The 26,614-nt window shown below is 39.1% G+C and overlaps 1 protein-coding gene and 1 long non-coding RNA gene across 2 annotated transcripts; one reads left to right on the top strand and one right to left on the bottom strand.

The window, feature by feature from the left end:
• Positions 1-1,198: 1,198 nt before the first annotated feature.
• Positions 1,199-24,397, bottom strand: LOC115125103 (deoxyribonuclease gamma-like). The gene is made up of 9 exons (XM_065002081.1): positions 24,249-24,397; positions 23,315-23,400; positions 23,101-23,195; positions 22,586-22,672; positions 21,878-21,990; positions 3,010-3,122; positions 1,974-2,131; positions 1,605-1,701; positions 1,199-1,469 (listed from the first exon to the last, which is right to left on the bottom strand). Exons 2-9 carry the CDS (start codon positions 23,393-23,395, stop codon positions 1,293-1,295), a joined length of 921 nt encoding a protein of 306 aa, XP_064858153.1. The 5' UTR covers positions 23,396-23,400; positions 24,249-24,397; the 3' UTR covers positions 1,199-1,292.
• On the top strand, positions 24,059-25,948 carry LOC115125104 (uncharacterized). Its single transcript, XR_003862903.2, has 4 exons — positions 24,059-24,831; positions 24,963-25,073; positions 25,245-25,435; positions 25,704-25,948. It is a non-coding gene; the product is annotated as an uncharacterized LOC115125104 (long non-coding RNA).
• Positions 25,949-26,614: the final 666 nt, after the last annotated feature.

A 26,614-nucleotide genomic window follows, 5' to 3' on the forward strand; every position in this document is an offset into this window, starting at 1 on the left:
GATGCTGTGACACACCGCCCCAGACCATGACGGACTCTCCACCTCCAAATCGATCCCGCTCCAGAGTACAGGCCTCGGTGTAATGCTGATTCCTTCGTGATAAACGCGAATCCGACCATTACCCCTGGTGTGACAAAACCGCGACTCGTCAATGAAGAGCACTTTTTGCCAGTCTTGTCTGGTCCAGCGACGGTGGGTTTGTGCCCATAGGCAACGTTGTTGCTGGTGATGTCTGGTGAGGACCTGCCTTACAACAGGCCTACAAGCCCTCAGTCCAGCCACTCTCAGCCTATTGCGGACAGTCTGAGCACTGATGGAGGGATTGTGCGTTCCTGATATATCTCAGGCAGTTGTTGCCATCCTGTACCTGTCCCGATCCTGTGCAGGTGTTGTTACACGTGGTCTGCCACTACGAGGGCGGTCAGCTGTCCATCCTGTCTCCCTGTAGTGCTGTCTTAGGCGTGTCACAGTATGGACATTGCAATTTATTGCCCTGGCCACAGATGTGCAGGGACCCTGGGCATCTTTCTTTTGGTGTTTTTCAGAGTCAGTAAAAAGGCCTCTTTAGTGTCCTATGTTTTCATAACTGTGACCTTCATTGCCTACCGTCTGTAAGCTGTTAGTGCCTTAACGACCGTTCCACAGGTGCATGTTCATTAATTGTTTATGGTTCATTGAACAAGCAGGGAAACAGTGTTTAAACCCTTTACAATGAAGAGCTGTGAAGTTATTTAGATTTTTATGAATTATCTTTGAAAGACAGGGTCCTGAAAAAGGGATGTTTATTTTTTTATATCTCATGAGTTTATATCTCATTATACAAGATATTAGAGCAGTGTCCAGATTGTCTTTCTGAGCTGAGTGTGTAAACAGGTCTGTCCTGTTTGCGGACCGGCCCACAATTCCATGGTAACTCCTTGGAGAAACGGTGTCATCTCTCTCCATCCTGCTGAGCAGTGTCTGCTGTAGTACATTACAGTACACTATATGCAGCACTGTCAACCACCAGAAGTGTGGTTAGAATACACTCACAAACAAGCCCTGTAGCTGCATCAGTTTCACACTGTGTTGTTAGCCAGTTGATTTTTTTTTGTGACCTATTTCTATGTTGAAAATATATTTTCTAATGAAGATAAACAGACAACTTGGATTGGTTTACTTAGAAAATGTTTTATCGTAAAATAAAATGTCCTGCATAGAATATTGCATGTAGGTCTTTATTAAGTAAAGCACTTGAAACATTTGAAACAAACAGAAACAGAATATAATTATTTATATAAATGTAGGCATTTCTAGGCTTGTTTTGACTTCACTATTAACTTTCTCACGAGTCTTTTCTTCTTCCGTGGTATTGGGTTTACACTGGGAGACTCTACTTCCTCTATCTCTTTTTCCTCTTTCTTCTGTGGTACAGTTTCAGCCGTCGTCAGCTCCACCTCTACAGGGTAGTGGTCACTGATACTCAAAGCCTGCATCATTTGAGGGAGTGAAATATTTATGTAGTAAGGGATTCCCTAAAAACACTATAAAAAAAAACATCTCAATTGAAAATGTTTTTAGTCCAAGATGGAAAACAGATGGCTGAAAGATTAAATATGACGTACCATAGCTTCAGATAAGTGAAAGGCTTTGTGGTAGTTGAAGGGTTTGGCTGAGTTGGGGACCATCGCCTCCAACATGTCATCCCCGTACATCACAATCCTGATAGGAAGCAAAGGAAACAAACATATTCCACAATGGCTAAAGAAATAACATGATGATATGTGTCTTCAGAGGTCCTGTTTGCAATATTGAACATATATGTTTATAAAACTTTGCTTAACAATGAACCATTTCCATTAATTTCATAGGGTTCTTTTGGATAACATTTTTGAGAAAGGATTATATTGAGGACCATATTTGATGTATTTGATCCAATTCATAACCTTTTTGTCGTACACCTTGAGTCTATAACCTATTTGGAGTAGGTCTACCTGTCGTAGGTGTGGTCGTTGCTAGTGTTGGCTGTGGTGTCCACATCGTCTCCAATCACCCAGTGAAACTTCTTGTCACTACGGATACGGATATTTGTCATGCCTTTCTTGGTGACATAACTTCCGTCCGCATTGAAATCGCCCAGGATCATGATGTTCTGCCAGAGACACAAACAGTGACACCACACTAAAGTATTTTTATGAATATATATATATATATATGTTTTTAAATAATAACTTTTTTTTAAGGAAAATAATAAAGAATATACAAAGAAATAAAACAAAATATATATTTTTTAAAATTACTTCTATATTCTCTTGATTTTAAGCTAAATGTTGTCAACAATGATATAATGTTGTGATAAAAAAATGGATAACACTTTTTAAGGTGCTAGCTATTCATTTGTAGTGTATAAGTGTGTATATAAGTAGCCAAATAAGGCCTTTATTATGTCTTATTAGTCATATATTATAACTTAATTAAGGGTTTTCTTAATCAAACCGTATAAGTCACAGCTTACTTAATAACCTCATTGTTGGCCATGATAAAGTATTTAATAAAGAGCAAATTACACAAGAAACAGACTTAGTGAGCGTTCTCAATGTGGAACTAATAAGGTCATAGTACCTCAATATGTGTTCCCTGTTCTAAAGCGTTATCTTTCGTTACACTTTAGAACACAGAACACATTATATGTTCTATGTCCTTAGTAGTCCCACATTGAGACAGCTTACTAAGAATATTGTTCCTGTGTAACTTGCTCTTTATTAGATACTAATATGTCTTTATTATGGCTAACAAGGAGGTTTTAAAAGGATTTTCCAGTAGCACATGACAATGTTTGAATAAGAAAACACTTAATTTAGGTGTAATATATGACTAATAAGACATAATAAATACCTTATTAGCTACTTATATACACAGTTATAAACTACAAATGAGTGGAAACTATTTGAAGCTTAAAGTGTCAGTGAACCTTAACTTTCAGAATAAGAAGTGTGTGTACCCAGGTGAGCATTTAGTGAGTAAACCTACATCAGTCTTCCATTTCCTCTTCACTACTTTAACCACGTCGTACAGCTCATCCAATTCCTTCACAGAGTCTTCAGGCTTGGTGTGCACCGGGATCAACACGAGGTCTTTCAGCACTATAGGATATAAAGCAATCATGTCATATCCTGAAAGGAATTCTTCTATAACCCAACTCCAGGTCTACTGTGAACAGTCTGGAGTAGGTACCGTAGTAGGGGTTAGGAATCATTCCTGACCACATCACCTGATCAGAAAGAAAAAAAAAACTCTGCCAGAGTTACATGTGTTAGGTTCTAATTCTCAGAGTAATAAACTCAGCGGACATTATGAAAGATTAACCAAGTTAATTCTCCCAGAAACTCAGCGGACATTATGAAAGATTAACCAAGTTAATTCTCCCAGAAACTCAGCGGACATTATGAAAGATTAACCAAGTTAATTCTCCCAGAAACTCAGCGGACATTATGAAAGATTAACCAAGTTAATTCTCCCAGAAACTCAGCGGACATTATGAAAGATTAACCAAGTTAATTCTCCCAGAGGATCAATACATTAGACAAAACATGTTTCCACCAACACAGTATATATACTCCAGTTTAGATGCTCTCCTCCTTCTCTCCAACCCTTTACATCTGTTATGGTTCGCCAGGAAGAGGAAGTGATACGATTAATAAACCATTCCCCTTGAGGTGGACCTGACCTCAACCCCCTTGATGCCTAATCCAAAGCTCTCCACCTGTACCCCCTATAGCAATCCTGTGACTTCCTCCCGTCCACTCAGCACATCCCAAAGCCATCTGGCTCCTACAGATAACCATTAACGTCTGATGTACCAACCAGTCTCTATCACTCCTCAGATACTATAGTATTACTGATGTACCGACCAGTCTCTATCACCCCTCAGATACTATAGTATTACTGATGTATCAACCATTATCTATCACCCCTCAGATACTATAGTATTACTGATGTACCAACAATTCTCTATCACCCCTCAGATACTATAGTATTACTGATGTACCAACCAGTCTCTATCACTCCTCAGATACTATAGTATTACTGATGTACCAACCAGTCTCTATCACCCCTTAGATACTATAGTATTACTGATGTACCAACCAGTCTCTATCACCCCTCAGATACTATAGTAATACTACAACCAGTCTCTATCACCCCTCAGATACTATAGTAATACTGTAACCAGTCTCTATCACTCCTCACATACTATAGTAATACTACAACCATTCTCTGTCCCCCCTCAGATACTATAGTAATACTGTAACCAGTCTCTATCACTCATCAGATACTATAGTAATACTACAACCAGTCTCTATCACCCCTCAGATACTATAGTAATACTACAACCAGTCTCTATCACCCCTCAGATACTATAGTAATACTACAACCAGTCTCTATCACCCCTCAGATACTATATTAATACTACAACCAGTCTCTATCACCCCTCAGATACTATAGTATTACTGATGTACCAACCAGTCTATATCACCCCTCAGATACTATAGTATTACTGATGTACCAACCAGTCTCTATCACCCCTCAGATACTGTAGTAATACTGATGTACCAACCAGTCTCTATCACCCCTCAGATACTATAGTAATACTGATGTACCAACCAGTCTCTATCACCCCTCAGATACTATAGTATTACTGATGTACCAACAATTCTCTATCACCCCTCAGATACTATAGTATTACTGATGTACCAACCAGTCTCTATCACTCCTCAGATACTATAGTATTACTACAACCAGTTTCTATCACCCCTCATATACTATAGTATTACTGATGTACGAACCAGTCTCTATCACCCCTCAGATACTATAGTAATACTACAACCAGTCTCTATCACCCCTCAGATACTATAGTAAGACTACAACCAGTCTCTATCACCCCTCAGATACTATAGTTTTACTGATGTACCAACCAGTCTGTATCATTCCTCAGATACTATAGTATTACTACAACCAGGCTCTATCACCCCTCAGATACTATAGTATTACTGATGTAACAACCAGTCTCTATCACCCCTCAGATACTATATTATTACTGATGTACCAACCAGTCTCTATCACTCCCCAGATACTATAGTAATACTACAACCAGTCTCTATCACTCCTCAGATACTGTAGTATTACTGATGTACCAACCAGTCTCTATCACCCCTCAGATACTATAGTAATACTACAACCAGTCACTATCACCCCTCAGATACTATAGTATTACTGATGTACCAACCAGTCTCTATCACTCCTCAGATACTGTAGTATTACTGATGTACCAACCAGTCTCTATCACCCCTCAGATACTATAGTAATACTACAACCAGTTTCTATCACCCCTCAGATACTATAGTAATACTACAACCAGTCTCTATCACCCCTCAGATACTATAGTAATACTACAACCAGTCTCTATCACCCCTCAGATACTATAGTATTACTGATGTACCAACCAGTCTCTATCACCCCTCAGATACTATAGTATTACTGATGTACCAACAAGTCTCTATCACTCCTCAGATACTATAGTATTACTGATGTACCAACCAGTCTCTATCACCCCTCAGATACTATAGTATTACTGATGTACCAACAATTATCTATCACCCCTCAGATACTATAGTATTAATAATGTACCAACCAGTCTCTATCACTCCTCAGATACTATAGTATTACTACAACCAGTCTCTATCACCCCTCAGATACTATAGTAATACTACAACCAGTCTCTATCACCCCTCAGATACTATAGTAATACTACAACCAGTCTCTGTCACCCCTCAGATACTATAGTATTACTGATGTACCAACCAGTCTCTATCACTCCTCAGATACTATAGTAATACTTCAACCAGTCTCTATCACCCCTCATATACTATAGTATTACTGATGTACCAACCAGTCTCTATCACTCCTCAGATACTGTAGTATTACTGATGTACCAACCAGTCTCTATCACCCCTTTGATACTATAATATTACTGATGTACCAACCAGTCTCTATCACCCCTCAGCTACTATAGTATTACTGATGTACCAACCAGTCTCTATCACTCCTCAGATACTATAGTAATACTGATGTACCAACCAGTCTCTATCACCCCTCAGCTACTATAGTATTACTGATGTACCAACCAGTCTCTATCACCCCTCAGATACTATAGTATTACTGATGTACAAACAAGTCTCTATCACTCCTCAGATACTATAGTATTACTGATGTACCAACCAGTCTCTATCACCCCTCAGATACTATAGTATTACTGATGTACCAACAATTATCTATCACCCCTCAGATACTATAGTATTAATGATGTACCAACCAGTCTCTATCACTCCTCAGATACTATAGTATTACTACAACCAGTCTCTATCACCCCTCAGATACTATAGTAATACTACAACCAGTCTCTATCACCCCTCAGATACTATAGTAATACTACAACCAGTCTCTGTCACCCCTCAGATACTATAGTATTACTGATGTACCAACCAGTCTCTATCACTCCTCAGATACTATAGTAATACTTCAACCAGTCTCTATCACCCCTCATATACTATAGTATTACTGATGTACCAACCAGTCTCTATCACCCCTTAGATACTATAATATTACTGATGTACCAACCAGTCTCTATCACCCCTCAGCTACTATAGTAATACTGATGTACCAACCAGTCTCTATCACCCCTCAGATACTATAGGATTACTGATGTACCAACCAGTCTCTATCACCCCTCAGCTACTATAGTATTACTGATGTACCAACCAGTCTCTATCACCCCTCAGATACTGTAGTAATACTGATGTACCAACCAGTCTCTATCACCCCTCAGATACTATAGTAATACTACAACCAGTCTCTATCACCCCTCAGATACTATAGTAATACTACAACCAGTCTCTATCACCCCTCAGATACTATAGTAATACTACAACCAATCTCTATCACCCCTCAGATACTATAGTATTACTGATGTACCAACAATTCTCTATCACCCCTCAGATACTATAGTAATACTGATGTACCAACCAGTGTCTATCACCCCTCAGATACTATAGTATTACTGATGTTCCAACCAGTCTCTATCACTCCTCAGATAATATAGTATTACTGATGTACCAACCAGTCTCTATCACCCCTCAGATACTATAGTATTACTGATGTACCAACCAGTCTCTATCACCCCTCAGATACTATAGTATTACTGATGTACCAACAAGTCTCTATCACCCCTCAGATACTATAGTATTACTGATGTACCAACCGGTCTCTATCACCCCTCAGATACTATAGTAATACTACAACCAGTCTCTATCACTCATCAGATACTATAGTAATACTACAACCAGTCTCTATCACCCCTCAGATACTATAATAATACTACAACCAGTCTCTATCACCCCTCAGATACTATAGTAATACTGTAACCAGTCTCTATCACCCCTCAGATACTATAGTAATACTACAACCAGTCTCTATCACCCCTCAGATACTATAGTAATACTACAACCAGTCTCTATCACCCCTCAGATACTATAGTAATACTACAACCAGTCTCTATCACCCCTCAGATACTATAGTAATAATACAACCAATCTCTATCACCCCTCAGATACTATAGTATTACTGATGTACCAACCAGTCTCTATCACCCCTCAGATACTATAGTATTACTGATGTACCAACCAGTCTCTATCACCCCTTAGATACTATAATATTACTGATGTACCAACAAGTCTCTATCACCCCTCAGCTACGATAGTATTACTGATGTACCAACCAGTCTCTATCACTCCTCAGATACTATAGTAATACTGATGTACCAACCAGTCTCTATCACCCCTCAGATACTATAGTATTACTGATGTACCAACAATTCTCTATCACCCCTCAGATACTATAGTATTACTGATGTACCAACCAGTCTCTATCACTCCTCAGATACTATAGTATTACTACAACCAGTTTCTATCACCCCTCATATACTATAGTATTACTGATGTACCAACCAGTCTCTATCACCCCTCAGATACTATAGTAATACTACAACCAGTCTCTATCACTCATCAGATACTATAGTAATACTACAACCAGTCTCTATCACCCCTCAGATACTATAGTAATACTACAACCAGTCTCTATCACCCCTCCGATACTATAGTAAGACTACAACCAGTCTCTATCACCCCTCAGATACTATAGTTTTACTGATGTACCAACCAGTCTGTATCATTCCTCAGATACTATAGTATTACTACAACCAGGCTCTATCACCCCTCAGATACTATAGTATTACTGATGTAACAACCAGTCTCTATCACCCCTCAGATACTATATTATTACTGATGTACCAACCAGTCTCTATCACTCCCCAGATACTATAGTAATACTACAACCAGTCTCTATCACTCCTCAGATACTGTAGTATTACTGATGTACCAACCAGTCTCTATCACCCCTCAGATACTATAGTAATACTACAACCAGTCACTATCACCCCTCAGATACTATAGTATTACTGATGTACCAACCAGTCTCTATCACTCCTCAGATACTGTAGTATTACTGATGTACCAACCAGTCTCTATCACCCCTCAGATACTATAGTAATACTACAACCAGTTTCTATCACCCCTCAGATACTATAGTAATACTACAACCAGTCTCTATCACCCCTCAGATACTATAGTAATACTACAACCAGTCTCTATCACCCCTCAGATACTATAGTATTACTGATGTACCAACCAGTCTCTATCACCCCTCAAATACTATAGTATTACTGATGTACCAACAAGTCTCTATCACTCCTCAGATACTATAGTATTACTGATGTACCAACCAGTCTCTATCACCCCTCAGATACTATAGTATTACTGATGTACCAACAATTATCTATCACCCCTCATATACTATAGTATTACTGATGTACCAACCAGTCTCTATCACTCCTCAGATACTGTAATATTACTGATGTACCAACCAGTCTCTATCACCCCTTAGATACTATAATATTACTGATGTACCAACCAGTCTCTATCACCCCTCAGCTACTATAGTATTACTGATGTACCAACCAGTCTCTATCACTCCTCAGATACTATAGTAATACTGATGTACCAACCAGTCTCTATCACCCCTCAGCTACTATAGTATTACTGATGTACCAACCAGTCTCTATCACCCCTCAGATACTATAGTATTACTGATGTACCAACAAGTCTCTATCACTCCTCAGATACTATAGTATTACTGATGTACCAACCAGTCTCTATCACCCCTCAGATACTATAGTATTACTGATGTACCAACAATTATCTATCACCCCTCAGATACTATAGTATTAATGATGTACCAACCAGTCTCTATCACTCCTCAGATACTATAGTATTACTACAACCAGTCTCTATCACCCCTCAGATACTATAGTAATACTACAACCAGTCTCTATCACCCCTCAGATACTATAGTAATACTACAACCAGTCTCTGTCACCCCTCAGATACTATAGTATTACTGATGTACCAACCAGTCTCTATCACCCCTCAGATACTATAGTAATACTACAACCAGTCTCTGTCACCCCTCAGATACTATAGTATTACTGATGTACCAACCAGTCTCTATCACTCCTCAGATACTATAGTATTACTGATGTACCAACCAGTCTCTATCACCCCTCAGATACTATAGGATTACTGATGTACCAACCAGTCTCTATCACCCCTCAGATACTATAGTATTACTGATGTACCAACCAGTCTCTATCACCCCTCAGCTACTATAGTAATACTGATGTACCAACCAGTCTCTATCACCCCTCAGATACTATAGGATTACTGATGTACCAACCAGATCACTAGCTACTATAGTATTACTGATGTACCAACCAGTCTCTATCACCCCTCAGATACTGTAGTAATACTACAACAAGATACTGATGTACCAACCAGTCTCTATCACCCCTCAGATACTATAGTAATACTACAACCAGTCTCTATCACCCCTCAGATACTATAGTAATACTACAACCAGTCTCTATCACCCCTCAGATACTATAGTAATACTACAACCATAGTATCTCTATCACCCCTCAGATACTATAGTATTACTGATGTACCAACAATTCTCTATCACCCCTCAGATACTATAGTATTACTGATGTACCAACAATTCTCTATCACCCCTCAGATACTATAGTAATACTGATGTACCAACCAGTGTCTATCACCCCTCAGATACTATAGTATTACTGATGTTCCAACCAGTCTCTATCACTCCTCAGATAATATAGTATTACTGATGTACCAACCAGTCTCTATCACCCCTCAGATACTATAGTATTACTGATGTACCAACCAGTCTCTATCACCCCTCAGATACTATAGTAATACTACAACCAGTCTCTATCACTCATCAGATACTATAGTAATACTACAACCAGTCTCTATCACCCCTCAGATACTATAATAATACTACAACCAGTCTCTATCACCCCTCAGATACTATAGTAATACTGTAACCAGTCTCTATCACCCCTCAGATACTATAGTAATACTACAACCAGTCTCTATCACTCCTCAGATACTATAGTATTACTACAACCAGTCTCTATCACCCCTCAGATACTATAGTAATACTACAACCAGTCTCTATCACCCCTCAGATACTATAGTAATACTACAACCAGTCTCTGTCACCCCTCAGATACTATAGTATTACTGATGTACCAACCAGTCTCTATCACTCCTCAGATACTATAGTAATACTTCAACCAGTCTCTATCACCCCTCATATACTATAGTATTACTGATGTACCAACCAGTCTCTATCACTCCTCAGATACTGTAGTATTACTGATGTACCAACCAGTCTCTATCACCCCTTTGATACTATAATATTACTGATGTACCAACCAGTCTCTATCACCCCTCAGCTACTATAGTATTACTGATGTACCAACCAGTCTCTATCACTCCTCAGATACTATAGTAATACTGATGTACCAACCAGTCTCTATCACCCCTCAGCTACTATAGTATTACTGATGTACCAACCAGTCTCTATCACCCCTCAGATACTATAGTATTACTGATGTACCAACAAGTCTCTATCACTCCTCAGATACTATAGTATTACTGATGTACCAACCAGTCTCTATCACCCCTCAGATACTATAGTATTACTGATGTACCAACAATTATCTATCACCCCTCAGATACTATAGTATTAATGATGTACCAACCAGTCTCTATCACTCCTCAGATACTATAGTATTACTACAACCAGTCTCTATCACCCCTCAGATACTATAGTAATACTACAACCAGTCTCTATCACCCCTCAGATACTATAGTAATACTACAACCAGTCTCTGTCACCCCTCAGATACTATAGTATTACTGATGTACCAACCAGTCTCTATCACTCCTCAGATACTATAGTAATACTTCAACCAGTCTCTATCACCCCTCATATACTATAGTATTACTGATGTACCAACCAGTCTCTATCACCCCTTAGATACTATAATATTACTGATGTACCAACCAGTCTCTATCACCCCTCAGCTACTATAGTAATACTGATGTACCAACCAGTCTCTATCACCCCTCAGATACTATAGGATTACTGATGTACCAACCAGTCTCTATCACCCCTCAGCTACTATAGTATTACTGATGTACCAACCAGTCTCTATCACCCCTCAGATACTGTAGTACTATAGTATTACTGATGTACCAACCAGTCTCTATCACCCCTCAGATACTATAGTAATACTACAACCAGTCTCTATCACCCCTCAGATACTATAGTAATACTACAACCAGTCTCTATCACCCCTCAGATACTATAGTAATACTACAACCAATCTCTATCACCCCTCAGATACTATAGTATTACTGATGTACCAACAATTCTCTATCACCCCTCAGATACTATAGTAATACTGATGTACCAACCAGTCTCTATCACCCCTCAGATACTATAGTATTACTGATGTTCCAACCAGTCTCTATCACTCCTCAGATACTATAGTATTACTGATGTACCAACCAGTCTCTATCACCCCTCAGATACTATAGTATTACTGATGTACCAACCAGTCTCTATCACCCCTCAGATACTATAGTATTACTGATGTACCAACCAGTCTCTATCACCCCTCAGATACTATAGTATTACTGATGTACCAACCAGTCTCTATCACCCCTCAGATACTATAGTAATACTACAACCAGTCTCTATCACTCATCAGATACTATAGTAATACTACAACCAGTCTCTATCACCCCTCAGATACTATAATAATACTACAACCAGTCTCTATCACCCCTCAGATACTATAGTAATACTGTAACCAGTCTCTATCACCCCTCAGATACTATAGTAATACTACAACCAGTCTCTATCACCCCTCAGATACTATAGTAATACTACAACCAGTCTCTATCACCCCTCAGATACTATAGTAATACTACAACCAGTCTCTATCACCCCTCAGATACTATAGTAATAATACAACCAATCTCTATCACCCCTCAGATACTATAGTATTACTGATGTACCAACCAGTCTCTATCACCCCTCAGATACTATAGTATTACTGATGTACCAACCAGTCTCTATCACCCCTCAGATACTATAATATTACTGATGTACCAACAAGTCTCTATCACCCTCAGATACTATAGTATTACTGATGTACCAACCAGTCTCTATCACTCCTCAGATACTATAGTAATACTGATGTACCAACCAGTCTCTATCACCCCTCAGATACTATAGTATTACTGATGTACCAACAATTCTCTATCACCCCTCAGATACTATAGTATTACTGATGTACCAACCAGTCTCTATCACTCCTCAGATACTATAGTATTACTACAACCAGTTTCTATCACCCCTCATATACTATAGTATTACTGATGTACCAACCAGTCTCTATCACCCCTCAGATACTATAGTAATACTACAACCAGTCTCTATCACTCATCAGATACTATAGTAATACTACAACCAGTCTCTATCACCCCTCAGATACTATAGTAATACTACAACCAGTCTCTATCACCCCTCAGATACTATAGTAAGACTACAACCAGTCTCTATCACCCCTCAGATACTATAGTTTTACTGATGTACCAACCAGTCTGTATCATTCCTCAGATACTATAGTATTACTACAACCAGGCTCTATCACCCCTCAGATACTATAGTATTACTGATGTAACAACCAGTCTCTATCACCCCTCAGATACTATAGTAATACTACAACCAGTCTCTATCACCCCTCAGATACTATAGTAATACTACAACCAGTCTCTATCACCCCTCAGATACTATAGTAATACTACAACCAATCTCTATCACCCCTCAGATACTATAGTATTACTGATGTACCAACAATTCTCTATCACCCCTCAGATACTATAGTAATACTGATGTACCAACCAGTGTCTATCACCCCTCAGATACTATAGTATTACTGATGTTCCAACCAGTCTCTATCACTCCTCAGATAATATAGTATTACTGATGTACCAACCAGTCTCTATCACCCCTCAGATACTATAGTATTACTGATGTACCAACCAGTCTCTATCACCCCTCAGATACTATAGTATTACTGATGTACCAACAAGTCTCTATCACTCCTCAGATACTATAGTATTACTGATGTACCAACCAGTCTCTATCACCCCTCAGATACTATAGTAATACTACAACCAGTCTCTATCACTCATCAGATACTATAGTAATACTACAACCAGTCTCTATCACCCCTCAGATACTATAGTAATACTACAACCAGTCTCTATCACCCCTCAGATACTATAGTAATACTGTAACCAGTCTCTATCACCCCTCAGATACTATAGTAATACTACAACCAGTCTCTATCACCCCTCAGATACTATAGTAATACTACAACCAGTCTCTATCACCCCTCAGATACTATAGTAATACTACAACCAGTCTCTATCACCCCTCAGATACTATAGTAATAATACAACCAATCTCTATCACCCCTCAGATACTATAGTATTACTGATGTACCAACCAGTCTCTATCACCCCTCAGATACTATAGTATTACTGATGTACCAACCAGTCTCTATCACCCCTTAGATACTATAATATTACTGATGTACCAACAAGTCTCTATCACCCCTCAGCTACGATAGTATTACTGATGTACCAACCAGTCTCTATCACTCCTCAGATACTATAGTAATACTGATGTACCAACCAGTCTCTATCACCCCTCAGATACTATAGTATTACTGATGTACCAACCATTCTCTATCACCCCTCAGATACTATAGTATTACTGATGTACCAACCAGTCTCTATCACTCCTCAGATACTATAGTATTACTACAACCAGTTTCTATCACCCCTCATATACTATAGTATTACTGATGTACCAACCAGTCTCTATCACCCCTCAGATACTATAGTAATACTACAACCAGTCTCTATCACTCATCAGATACTATAGTAATACTACAACCAGTCTCTATCACCCCTCAGATACTATAGTAATACTACAACCAGTCTCTATCACCCCTCAGATACTATAGTAAGACTACAACCAGTCTCTATCACCCCTCAGATACTATAGTTTTACTGATGTACCAACCAGTCTGTATCATTCCTCAGATACTATAGTATTACTACAACCAGGCTCTATCACCCCTCAGATACTATAGTATTACTGATGTAACAACCAGTCTCTATCACCCCTCAGATACTATAGTATTACTGATGTACCAACCAGTCTCTATCACTCCTCAGATACTATAGTAATACTACAACCAGTCTCTATCACTCCTCAGATACTGTAGTATTACTGATGTACCAACCAGTCTCTATCACCCCTCAGATACTATAGTAATACTACAACCAGTTTCTATCACCCCTCAGATACTATAGTAATACTACAACCAGTCTCTATCACCCCTCAGATACTATAGTAATACTACAACCAGTCTCTATCACCCCTCAGATACTATAGTATTACTGATGTACCAACCAGTCTCTATCACCCCTCAAATACTATAGTATTACTGATGTACCAACAAGTCTCTATCACTCCTCAGATACTATAGTATTACTGATGTACCAACCAGTCTCTATCACCCCTCAGATACTATAGTATTACTGATGTACCAACAATTATCTATCACCCCTCATATACTATAGTATTACTGATGTACCAACCAGTCTCTATCACTCCTCAGATACTATAGTATTACTGATGTACCAACCAGTCTCTATCACCCCTTAGATACTATAATATTACTGATGTACCAACCAGTCTCTATCACCCCTCAGCTACTATAGTATTACTGATGTACCAACCAGTCTCTATCACTCCTCAGATACTATAGTAATACTGATGTACCAACCAGTCTCTATCACCCCTCAGCTACTATAGTATTACTGATGTACCAACCAGTCTCTATCACCCCTCAGATACTATAGTATTACTGATGTACCAACAAGTCTCTATCACTCCTCAGATACTATAGTATTACTGATGTACCAACCAGTCTCTATCACCCCTCAGATACTATAGTATTACTGATGTACCAACAATTATCTATCACCCCTCAGATACTATAGTATTAATGATGTACCAACCAGTCTCTATCACTCCTCAGATACTATAGTATTACTACAACCAGTCTCTATCACCCCTCAGATACTATAGTAATACTACAACCAGTCTCTATCACCCCTCAGATACTATAGTAATACTACAACCAGTCTCTGTCACCCCTCAGATACTATAGTATTACTGATGTACCAACCAGTCTCTATCACTCCTCAGATACTATAGTAATACTTCAACCAGTCTCTATCACCCCTCATATACTATAGTATTACTGATGTACCAACCAGTCTCTATCACTCCTCAGATACTGTAGTATTACTGATGTACCAACCAGTCTCTATCACCCCTCAGATACTATAGTATTACTGATGTACCAACCAGTCTCTATCACCCCTTAGATACTATAATATTACTGATGTACCAACCAGTCTCTATCACCCCTCAGATACTATAGTAATACTGATGTACCAACCAGTCTCTATCACCCCTCAGATACTATAGGATTACTGATGTACCAACCAGTCTCTATCACCCCTCAGCTACTATAGTATTACTGATGTACCAACCAGTCTCTATCACCCCTCAGATACTATAGTAATACTGATGTACCAACCAGTCTCTATCACCCCTCAGATACTATAGTAATACTACAACCAGTCTCTATCACCCCTCAGATACTATAGTAATACTACAACCAGTCTCTATCACCCCTCAGATACTATAGTAATACTACAACCAATCTCTATCACCCCTCAGATACTATAGTATTACTGATGTACCAACAATTCTCTATCACCCCTCAGATACTATAGTATTACTGATGTACCAACAATTCTCTATCACCCCTCAGATACTATAGTAATACTGATGTACCAACCAGTGTCTATCACCCCTCAGATACTATAGTATTACTGATGTTCCAACCAGTCTCTATCACTCCTCAGATAATATAGTATTACTGATGTACCAACCAGTCTCTATCACCCCTCAGATACTATAGTATTACTGATGTACCAACCAGTCTCTATCACCCCTCAGATACTATAGTAATACTACAACCAGTCTCTATCACTCATCAGATACTATAGTAATACTACAACCAGTCTCTATCACCCCTCAGATACTATAATAATACTACAACCAGTCTCTATCACCCCTCAGATACTATAGTAATACTGTAACCAGTCTCTATCACCCCTCAGATACTATAGTAATACTACAACCAGTCTCTATCACCCCTCAGATACTATAGTAATACTACAACCAGTCTCTATCACCCCTCAGATACTATAGTAATACTACAACCAGTCTCTATCACCCCTCAGATACTATAGTAATACTACAACCAATCTCTATCACCCCTCAGATACTATAGTATTACTGATGTACCAACCAGTCTCTATCACCCCTCAGATACTATAGTATTACTGATGTACCAACCAGTCTCTATCACCCCTTAGATACTATAATATTACTGATGTACCAACAAGTCTCTATCACCCCTCAGCTACGATAGTATTACTGATGTACCAACCAGTCTCTATCACTCCTCAGATACTATAGTAATACTGATGTACCAACCAGTCTCTATCACCCCTCAGATACTATAGGATTACTGATGTACCAACCAGTCTCTATCACCCCTCAGCTACTATAGTATTACTGATGTACCAACCAGTCTCTATCACCCCTCAGATACTATAGTATTACTGATGTACCAACCAGTCTCTATCACCCCTTAGATACTATAATATTACTGATGTACCAACCAGTCTCTATCACCCCTCAGCTACGATAGTATTACTGATGTACCAACCAGTCTCTATCACTCCTCAGATACTATAGTAATACTACAACCAATCTCTATCACCCCTCAGATACTATAGTATTACTGATGTACCAACCAGTCTCTATCACCCCTCAGATACTATAGTTACTGATACTGATGTACCAACCAGTCTCTATCACCCCTTAGATACTATAATATTACTGATGTACCAACCAGTCTCTATCACCCCTCAGCTACGATAGTATTACTGATGTACCAACCAGTCTCTATCACTCCTCAGATACTATAGTAATACTGATGTACCAACCAGTCTCTATCACCCCTCAGATACTATAGGATTACTGATGTACCAACCAGTCTCTATCACCCCTCAGCTACTATAGTATTACTGATGTACCAACAATTCTCTATCACTCCTCAGATACTGTAGTATTACTGATGTACCAACCAGTCTCTATCACCCCTCAGATACTATAGTAATACTACAACCAGTTTCTATCACCCCTCAGATACTATAGTAATACTACAACCAATCTCTATCACCCCTCAGATACTATAGTATTACTGATGTACCAACCAGTCTCTATCACTCCTCAGATACTATAGTAATACTACAACCAGTCTCTATCACCCCTCATATACTATAGTATTACTGATGTACCAACCAGTCTCTATCACTCCTCAGATACTGTAGTATTACTGATATACCAACCAGTCTCTATCACCCCTCAGATACTATAGTAATACTACAACCAGTCTCTATCACCCCTCAGATACTATAGTATTACTGATGTACCAACCAGTCTCTATCACCCCTTAGATACTATAATATTACTGATGTACCAACCAGTCTCTATCACCCCTCAGCTACTATAGTATTACTGATGTACCAACCAGTCTCTATCACTCCTCAGATACTATAGTAATACTGATGTACCAACCAGTCTCTATCACCCCTCAGATACTATAGGATTACTGATGTACCAACCAGTCTCTATCACCCCTCAGCTACTATAGTATTACTGATGTACCAACCAGTCTCTATCACTCCTCAGATACTATAGTAATACTGATGTACCAACCAGTCTCTATCACCCCTCAGATACTATAGTATTACTGATGTTCGAACCAGTCTCTATCACTCCTCAGATAATATAGTATTACTGATGTACCAACCAGTCTCTATCACCCCTCAGATACTATAGTATTACTGATGTACCAACCAGTCTCTATCACCCCTCAGATACTATAGTATTACTGATGTACCAACAAGTCTCTATCACCCCTCAGATACTATAGTATTACTGATGTACCAACCAGTCTCTATCACCCCTCAGATACTATAGTAATACTACAACCAGTCTCTATCACCCCTCAGATACTATAGTAATACTACAACCAGTCTCTATCACCCCTCAGATACTATAGTAATACTACAACCAGTCTCTATCACCCCTCAGATACTGTAGTAATACTACAACCAGTCTCTATCACTCATCAGATACTATAGTAATACTACAACCAGTCTCTATCACCCCTCAGATACTATAGTAATACTACAACCAGTCTCTATCACCCCTCAGATACTATAGTAATACTACAACCAGTCTCTATCACCCCTCAGATACTATAGTAATACTACAACCAGTCTCTATCACTCATCAGATACTATAGTAATACTACAACCAGTCTCTATCACCCCTCAGATACTATAGTAATACTACAACCAGTCTCTATCACCCCTCAGATACTATAGTAATACTACAACCAGTCTCTATCACCCCTCAGATACTATAGTATTACTGATGTACCAACACATCTCTATCACCCCTCAGATACTATAGTATTACTGATGTACCAACCAGTCTCTATCACCCCTCAGATACTATAGTAATACTACAACCAGTCTCTATCACTCATCAGATACTATAGTAATACTACAACCAGTCTCTATCACCCCTCAGATACTATAGTAATACTACAACCAGTCTCTATCACCCCTCAGATACTATAGTAATACTACAACCAGTCTCTATCACCCCTCAGATACTATAGTATTACTGATGTACCAACCAGTCTCTATCACCCCTTAGATACTATAGTAATACTGATGTACCAACCAGTCTATATCACCCCTCAGATACTATAGTATTACTGATGTACCAACCAGTCTCTATCACCCCTCAGATACTGTAGTAATACTGATGTACCAACCAGTCTCTATCACCACTCAGATACTATAGTAATACTACAACAAGTCTCTATCACCCCTCAGATACTATAGTAATACTACAACCAGTCTCTATCACCCCTCAGATACTATAGTAATACTGATGTACCAACCAGTCTCTATCACCCCTCAGATACTGTAGTAATACTGATGTACCAACCAGTCTCTATCACCACTCAGATACTATAGTAATACTACAACCAGTCTCTATCACCCCTCAGATACTATAGTATTACTGATGTACCAACCAGTCTCTATCACCCCTCAGATACTATAGTATTACTGATGTACCAACCAGTCTCTATCACCCCTCAGATACTATAGTATTACTGATGTACCAACCAGTCTCTATCACCCCTCAGATACTATAGTATTACTGATGTACCAACCAGTCTCTATCACCCCTCAGATACTATAGTATTACTGATGTACCAACCAGTCTCTATCACCCCTCAGATACTATAGTATTACTGATGTACCAACCAGTCTCTATCACCCCTCAGATACTATAGTATTACTGATGTACCAACCAGTCTCTATCACCCCTCAGATACTATAGTATTACTGATGTACCAACCAGTCTCTATCACCCCTCAGATACTATAGTATTACTGATGTACCAACCAGTCTCTATCACCCCTCAGATACTATAGTATTACTGATGTACCAACCAGTCTCTATCACCCCTCAGATACTATAGTATTACTGATGTACCAACCAGTCTCTATCACCCCTCAGATACTATAGTATTACTGATGTACCAACCAGTCTCTATCACCCCTCAGATACTATAGTATTACTGATGTACCAACCAGTCTCTATCACCCCTCAGATACTATAGTATTACTGATGTACCAACAATTATGTTGTACTGTAACCAGGAACTAAAGAGGATAGATGGTAAATAAATAATAACTTACGTGAAGAGACAATAATACATTACTATAACATGATATGATACTACCTGTATTGAGACAGGTGAAACAGGGCTCTCTAGTGAAGACATTACTATAATACTACCTGTATTGAGACAGGTGAAACAGAGCTCTCTAGTGAAGACATTACTATAATACTACCTGTATTGAGACAGGTCAGGTGAAACAGAGCTCTCTAGTGAAGACATTACTATGATACTACCTGTATTGAGACAGGTGAAACAGAGCTCTCTAGTGAAGACATTACTATAATACTACCTGTATTGAGACAGGTGAAACAGAGCTCTCTAGTGAAGACATTACTATAATACTACCTGTATTGAGACAGGTGAAACAGAGCTCTCTAGTGAAGACATTACTATGATACTACCTGTATTGAGACAGGTGAAACAGAGCTCTCTAGTGAAGACATTACTATAATACTACCTGTATTGAGACAGGTGAAACAGAGCTCTCTAGTGAAGACATTACTATAATACTACCTGTATTGAGACAGGTGAAACAGAGCTCTCTAGTGAAGACATTACTATGATACTACCTGTATTGAGACAGGTGAAACAGAGCTCTCTAGTGAAGACATTACTATGATACTACCTGTATTGAGACAGGTGAAACAGGGCTCTCTAGTGAAGACATTACTATGATACTACCTGTATTGAGACAGGTGAAACAGAGCTCTCTAGTGAAGACATTACTATGATACTACCTGTATTGAGACAGGTGAAACAGAGCTCTCTAGTGAATACATTACTATAATACTACCTGTATTGAGACAGGTGAAACAGGGCTCTCTAGTGAAGACATTACTATAATACTACCTGTATTGAGACAGGTGAAACAGGGCTCTCTAGTGAAGACATTACTATAATACTACCTGTATTGTGACAGGTGAAACTGGGCTCTCTAGTGAAGACATTACTATAATACTACCTGTATTGAGACAGGTGAAACAGAGCTCTCTAGTGAAGACATTACTATAATACTACCTGTATTGAGACAGGTGAAACAGGGCTCTCTAGTGAAGACATTACTATAATACTACCTGTATTGAGACAGGTGAAACAGGGCTCTCTAGTGAAGACATTACTATAATACTACCTGTATTGAGACAGGTGAAACAGGGCTCTCTAGTGAAGACATTACTATAATACTACCTGTATTGAGACAGGTGAAACAGAGCTCTCTAGTGAAGACATTACTATAATACTACCTGTATTGAGACAGGTGAAACAGAGCTCTCTAGTGAAGACATTACTATAATACTACCTGTATTGAGACAGGTGAAGCGGAGGATGTAGGGCTCTCTAGCGAAGGCGTCCTCGTCTCCCACCTGGTTGTCCTTATACTGATAGCTGCCAGTCAGCTTCACATGGTCCTTTCTGGCACCAACAATACATGAGGCATCTGTCAACTTACAGCTTATCACGTTCATCTACAGGGCCCGTATTCACAGTGTCCCTGAGTAGGAATACTGATCCAGGATCAGGTCTCCTACACGTGTTCAAGTTCATCTACAGGGCCCCTATTCACAGTGTCCCTGAGTAGGAATACTGATCCAGGATCAGGTCTCCTACACGTGTTCAAGTTCATCTACAGGGCCCCTATTCACAGTGTCCCTGAGTAGGAATACTGATCCAGGATCAGGTCTCCTACACGTGTTCACGTTCATCTACAGGGCCCGTATTCATAGTGTCCCTGAGTGGGAAAACTGATCTTGGATCAAGTCCCCATTGCTGTTTATGTACACTTGTTCATTATTATCTAAAAGGATCAGTTAATTTCAGATCTTAGATTAGCCTCAATGTAAGTGAAATCGGATTTTGTTGTCTTTTATTTTTATTTTCTCACACTCATACTTCTCATCCTCCCACATTCTCATTTACAGCAATGACCTGGGGAATAGTTACAGGGGAGACGAGGGGGGGGGTGAATGAGCCAATTGTAAGCTTGTCTAACAACACATTGTGTCAGTACCTGTAGAGGAAGACAAACTGTTCCTTGTAGGTGTCACGCCCCAGTCTGGTACTCTTCACCATGGTGTAAGGATGCTTCTTGTTGGCCCTGCCAAAAGGATATAACACATATTATAAACTGGGTGGTTCCAACCCTGAATGCTGATTGGCCGACGGCCGTGATATATCAGACCGTATATCATTGGTATGACAAAGCATTTATTTTTACTGCTGTAATTAAGTTGGTAACCTCGGGGGTTTGTGGTATATGGGCAATATACCACGGCTAAGGGCTGTGTCCAGGCACTCTGCGTTGTGTTATACCTAAGAACAGCCCTTAGTCGTGGTATATTGGCCTTATACCACAAACCCCCTTGTGCCTTATTGCTTAAATGCCTTTTTCTTCAGTGGCATGGATTACAACAGTAAGGTATTAATCACTGTATTATATAGATGTGGATATATGACATGTATACAGGAGAATTGCTAGGGATCCAGGTATTATTGTATGTTTTAGGTCAGAGATGGAGAAAATACCTTGTGTCATTCAGCTCTTTAAGGAACGTTGTCATGGCCTGGCCAGTACTATCAACCACTTCTAGGATCAATAAGACACTGTAACGGGACACGATCTGGCCATATGGAATAGAATAGAATGGGAATGAATTCAATAGAATAGAATGACAGACTCAATGTTGAATATTAAGTATGAATAGAGAATGTATTTCCAGAACAATGAGAGAATAAGCACCTTGATGAGATATTTCAGGACGTTCTTATCAGCCACTTTGCTTGTGCCCAATCTTCTGACGTTGAAGGAGGCCACCTTCATGATTGCTTCGGGTAATAGAGCAGTTATGATACATCTTAGTAGTTGGTATAGAGTCTTGTCTATAAACTGTCTGTATATAACGGGGTGGCAGGGTAGCCTAGTGGTTAGAGCATTGGACTAGTAACCAGAAGGTTGCAAGTTCAAATCCCTGAGCTGACATGGTACAAATCTGTTGTTCTACCCCTGAACAAGGCAGTTAACCTACTGTTCCCCGGTAGGCTGTCATTGAAAATAAGAATTTGTTATTTTTACCTTTAGTTAAATAAAGGTGTAAAATATATATATCTATGTCAGCCAAGATGATTTGTAAAAAAAAAACAGACATGTCACACAAAAAAAAAAGATTTTATTAGTGCAGTATATGTTTCCGTTCTCGTTACAAAAAGAGTTGAGACTTCCTGACGTTTTAGGGTAGAAATGATCTGCTAGAAATGATTTGCTATTATAGACCCCACAAAGTGTTCATCGGAGTCCGGTTCAGTCCTGGTCATTTCATTCAGCTGTAAATTGTCAATAGATATCAGACCAAAAGGCTTTAACGACAGAAAGGAGAACAGTAGCCTTGCAGACTGTCTGACCTCAAGAAGAGCAGAAGCCTCAAAACATCTGACATATGCACACAGTTGCTTCCTGTGCAGTCTCACAGCAGTTTTTCACACGAAGAACATCAACATGAAATATTATGCAAATCTCTTTTCCTCAGTTTTGTTTTTGTTGGCACAAAATAATGATATTACAAACAATTTTATGACATTTACTCAAAGAATATTATTTGAATAAGGTCGATTGATAATAGTTCCATATTTAGTCTATTTGAACCGTATATTACTTTTTCATTATTCAAATTCATTACCGTGTTATGATGATGTACCCAGGAGTTGAAGGATGCTCTGATGCCTTTAGTAAACTGCAGAAATCCTCTTCAGAGAGAGCGTTGTATGGCCTGAACTACACTACATAACCCTCTCTCTCCCTGTATACCTAGGTTGTGACTAAAACTTTATAACATAGCACTTCCTGTATCTGAAGAACAGTTTGTGGTGTGGAAGTTATCTATGTGTTTGCATATTTTCTTCCCATTTCCTTGTCACAGTGACATTTGTGTCCCTTTACACACTGTCTGATTCACTCAGGCAGGCCACTTTCTGCCTAACCTGCTCGGTTGTGAAATATGTAAACATATGACTTAGTTACTTAGAGACCAGGTTCTATATAGTGCACCGAAAACGTATTTGAGATAGTGACCATGTTATTATTGGATCTAGAGTTACCTATAGTGTTGGGAACCTGTCATCTGGTCCCAATGTATCCAGAGCCCCTTATTTCGATTTTCTTGTGTTCTTGTCCAAATAGGTCCAGTAAGAAGCAACACTACACTGAAAATCAGCACTCGTCTGGGAAGAAACAGATACAAGGAGCAGTGTGTTTCCATACAGGTACAACTTTACCCTCATAAAGCTCTATCTGATGCCATTCATCTTTTACATTGTGATCTGATAAATATATATATATATATATAATGCAGGACTAATGCTATTAAATGTGTTGCGTTGTTTGTGCTGAAAAGGGATGATTTTGTGGACTTGGTTGGCGCATTGCAATGAGTACAACCAGGCTGAAGATGTGGATGCCTTCGCCAGGGACCCGTCCATTCTCCGCTTTAAATGTCTCAATATTGGTAAGGGGCACAGGAGCACTGGAATTTAGCGTGATCCATTCATATGCCATTTGATTTAGCAAATCATATGTGAATGTTAAACAGACAGGTGGAAATTAAAGCAGAGAATAAAAGTCCATCCATAAACAGATGTAATAAATGACTTCTCATCTCTTCCTGGGTTTCTCAAAGCTAGAGGTTCTGATCGCGGGGCACAACAAGCCTGAGGACTCAACAGGAGCTGGAAGAGCTTTATGATGTCTTCACGGGTTTCTCAAAGCTAGAGGTTCTGATCGCAGTGCACACCAAGCCTGAGGACTCAACAGGAGCTAGATGAGCTTTATGATGTCTTCATGGAAGTGAAAAATAAATTGAAGACTGATGTAAGTTCTGAGATAAGCCATTGACAGAGCTTAACACCACCCTTGGATTTAGAAAGTAGACCTACATATGAGCCTTCAACAAGTAAAATACAAAACCAGCCACATCTTGATTTTCAAGATAACTCTTATGTGTGAGAATAACATTGATTTATGAACAACCTGCTCTCATAAAAACCCTGTCCTCATTCCTGATGACAAGTGAATACATTTGTTGTGTAATGTTTCTCTTGTACCAGAACTTAATGATCTTTGTTGACTTTTAACGCAGACGGGTCCTACGTTTCTAACAAGGACACGAAAACCGCTGCAGTGACATGTCCACCGGCTGATTAAAGATGACTGATACCACAGCGAACACAGGCAACGAGAACACTTGACAGGTGGCTCGCTGATTTAAAAAACACGTCTGAAAATGGTCGATCACCTATGGAGATAACGTGTACATTTATTTTTTTGGGGGGGTGGTGTTGTTAAAATGTCATAAGGTGTTATAAACCACATTTACTTGTGTAATATGACTGCTGACTTGTTCTGATCCACAGATTACATGCTTTACACCACCGTGCCAAACTATTCTACTTTCAAAAGGCATATATGTATGTTCTAAAGAAGATGGACGTACACACGCCAGACAAACACAAGCCAAGTTTAATCCTGGCAGATGGTTTGATTAACAATATTATAAACTATATGAAATTAACACTTTAGTAGCCTACAGTGACCATCTGTCTACGCTTGAAATACATATAAAAGGTGAAACCTCTGGCTTACATCTCCACATCGATCAGGCTTTATCAGGCCCCTGAAGGTGAGGGACCATCGGGGCGGCAGCGTAGCCTAGTGGTTAGAGTGTTGGACTAGTAACCGGAAGGTTGTGAGTTCTGCCCCTGAACAGGCAGTTAACCCACTGTTCCCAGGCCGTCATTGAAAATAAGAATGTGCTCTTAACTGACTTGCCTGGTTAAATAAAGGTAAAATAAAAAATTAAAATTAATTACCCTGTTGAGGTACAGCTGAAAGGACTGACACCAACTAAATACAGCAAGCAGCATCATTGCGCTTTATTCTGAATCTCCCAGACTTTCCTCTTAAGGAAAATGTAAATGGGTTAAACAAGCAACATCTTTTAAACACACATTCAAAAATACAGGTGTCAAAATCTGAATCCAATTTATTGTA

This window comes from Oncorhynchus nerka, linkage group LG15, assembly GCF_034236695.1.
Source record: "Oncorhynchus nerka isolate Pitt River linkage group LG15, Oner_Uvic_2.0, whole genome shotgun sequence".
In the NCBI taxonomy this organism is placed as follows: Eukaryota; Metazoa; Chordata; class Actinopteri; order Salmoniformes; family Salmonidae; genus Oncorhynchus; species Oncorhynchus nerka.